At 42.4% G+C, this 2,500-nt stretch overlaps 1 protein-coding gene across 4 annotated transcripts in view; it reads left to right on the forward strand.

The window, feature by feature from the left end:
* Window positions 1-2,500, forward strand: part of LOC310727134 (myosin phosphatase Rho interacting protein) — a 79,215-nt gene that overhangs the window by 30,050 nt on the left and 46,665 nt on the right. For all 4 annotated transcript variants that reach the window (XM_083543344.1, XM_083543347.1, XM_083543346.1 and 1 more), the window contains exons 4-5: window positions 1,448-1,599; window positions 1,753-1,837. In XM_083543344.1, coding sequence (XP_083399470.1) covers window positions 1,448-1,599; window positions 1,753-1,837 — 237 coding nt within the window. The remainder of the gene's footprint in view (window positions 1-1,447; window positions 1,600-1,752; window positions 1,838-2,500) is intronic.

The following is a 2,500-nucleotide window of genomic DNA, read 5'->3' on the forward strand; positions in this document are numbered from 1 at the left end:
CAGTCAGGTGTGTTTGTTACAGTCGTGTGTGTTAAATGTTAGTCAGGTGTGTGTTAAATGTTAGTCAGGTGTGTGTTTGTTACAGTCAGGTGGGTGTGTTACATTCAGGTGTGTGTTAAATGTTAGTCAGGTGTGTGTGTGTTACAGTCAGGTGTGTGTTACAGTCAGGTGTGTGTTACATGTTAGTCAGGTGTGTGTGTGTGTTACAGTCAGGTGTGTGTTGTGTTTACAGTCAGGTGTGTGTTGTGTTTACAGTCAGGTGTGTGTTAAATGTTAGTCAGGGGTGTTTTACAGTCAGGTGTGTGTTTGTTACAGTCAGGTGTGTGGTAAATGTTAGTCAAGTGTGTGTTAAATGTTAGCCAGATGTGTGTTACAGTCAGGTGTGTGTTTGTTACAGTTAGGTGTGTATTAAATGTTAGTCAGGTGTGTGTTACAGTCAGGTGTGTTTGTTACAGTCGTGTGTGTTAAATGTTAGTCAGGTGTGTGTTAAATGTTAGTCAGGTGTGTGTTTGTTACAGTCAGGTGTGTGTGTTACATTCAGGTGTGTGTTAAATGTTAGTCAGGTGTGTGTGTGTTACAGTCAGGTGTGTGTTAAATGTTAGTCAGGTGTGTTTTAAATGTTAGTCAGGTGTGTGTGTGTTACAGTCAGGTGTGTGTTAAATGTTAGTCAGGTGTGTGTGTGTTACAGTCAGGTGTGTGTTAAATGTTAGTCAGGTGTGTGTTACAGTAAGTGTGTGTTAAATGTTAGTCAGGTGTATGTGTGTTACAGTCAGGTGTATGTGTGTTACAGTCAGGTGTGTGTGTAAAATGTTAGTCAGGTGTGTGTTAAATGTTAATCGGGTGTGTGTTACAGTCAGGTGTGTGTGTGTTACAGTCAAGTGTGTGTTGTGTGTTACAGTCAGGTGTGTGTGTTACAGTCAGGTGTGTGTTAAAAGTTAGCCAGGTGTGTGTTACAGTCAGGTTTGTGTGTGTTACAGTCAGGTGTGTGTGTTACAGTCAGGTGTGTGTTAAATGTTAGTCAGGTGTGTGTTACAGCCAAGTGTGTGTGTTACAGTCAGGTGTGTGTTACATGTTAGTCAGGTGTGTGTGTGTGTGTTACAGTCAGGTGTGTGTTGTGTGTTACAGTCAGGTGTGTGTTAAAAGTTAGTCAGTTGTGTGTTACAGTCAGGTGTGTGTTAAATGTTAGTCAGGTGTGTGTTACAGTCAGGTGTGTGTGTGTAACAGTCAGGTGTGTGTTAAATGTTAGTCAGGTGTGTGTTAAATGTTAGTCATGTGTGTGTTACTGTCAGCTGTGTGTTAAATGTTAGTCAGGTGTGTGTTACAGAGAAAAGCTTAATAAAAATCTCTGAAATTATGACTACACTGTATTATTGCTACAAATTCAAGTTGTGTCTTTGTGTGTGTGTGTGTGTGTGTGTGTGTGTGTGTGTGTGGGTGTGTGTTACAGGCCAGCACTCTTCCTCAGGGCACTATAAACCTGAATGTGTGTGTGGATGTTGTGGACGCAGAGAGTGTGACGGGACAGAAACACTCACTCTGCATCTGCACTCCGGACAGAGAGCATTACATCAGAGCCGAGAACCGTGAGGTTATCAATGGGTACGATGCGCACACACACACGCACACACACATGCACACACTCACGCACACAGTCACGCACACACTGTTGGACCTTTCCAGCAATTTATATAATTGTGTGTAAAAATAACTGTGTGTGTGTGTGTGTGTGTGTGTGTGTGTGTGTGTGTCCAGATGGCAGGATGCTTTGATCGTGTTTCAGCGTACCAACAAACAGAACCAAAAGAAGAAACGGAAGGTGGAGCTGCCAACTCCACAGGTATACACACACACACACACACACACACACACACACACACACACACACACACACACACATTATGAGTTCCTTTATCTTTATTATTTAAGAACAGAGACATTTAAGGTGTGTGTGTGTGTCTGTGTGTGATAAATCTAAACATTTCTGATCTATCTGAACAGTAATCTCACACACACAAACACACAAAAAATTGTGTTTGAAGGAAGTCTTTAATGTGGCTAAATGTGACCTCAGAAGTGTGACATGTAACCGTCAGTGCATCAGTTTTGACTTTTGCTGTGTGGAGTGCGTGAGTGTGTGTGAGTGTGTGCGCATGTGTGTGTTTGACACTGTGTGTTAAGTGAGTGAGTGTATGAATGTGAATGTGTGTGTGAGTGAGTGTATGTGTGTGTTTGACACTGTGTGTTAAGTGAGTGAGTGTATGAGTGTGAATGTATGTGTGAGTGAGTGTGAGTGAGTGTGAGTGAATGTATGAGGGTGAGTGTGAGTGAGTGTATGAGGTTGAGTGAGTGTGTAAGTGAGTGTATGAGTGTGAGTGTGTGAGTGAGTGTGAGTGTATGTGTGAGTGAGTGTGTGTATGTGTGAGTGAGTGTATGAGTGTGATTAAGTGTGTGAGTGTGAGTGAGTGTATGAGTGATTGTGAGTGAGTGTATGTGTGAGTGA

This window comes from Silurus aristotelis, assembly GCF_946808225.1.
Source record: "Silurus aristotelis genome assembly, chromosome: 1".
Taxonomy (NCBI): Eukaryota; Metazoa; Chordata; class Actinopteri; order Siluriformes; family Siluridae; genus Silurus; species Silurus aristotelis.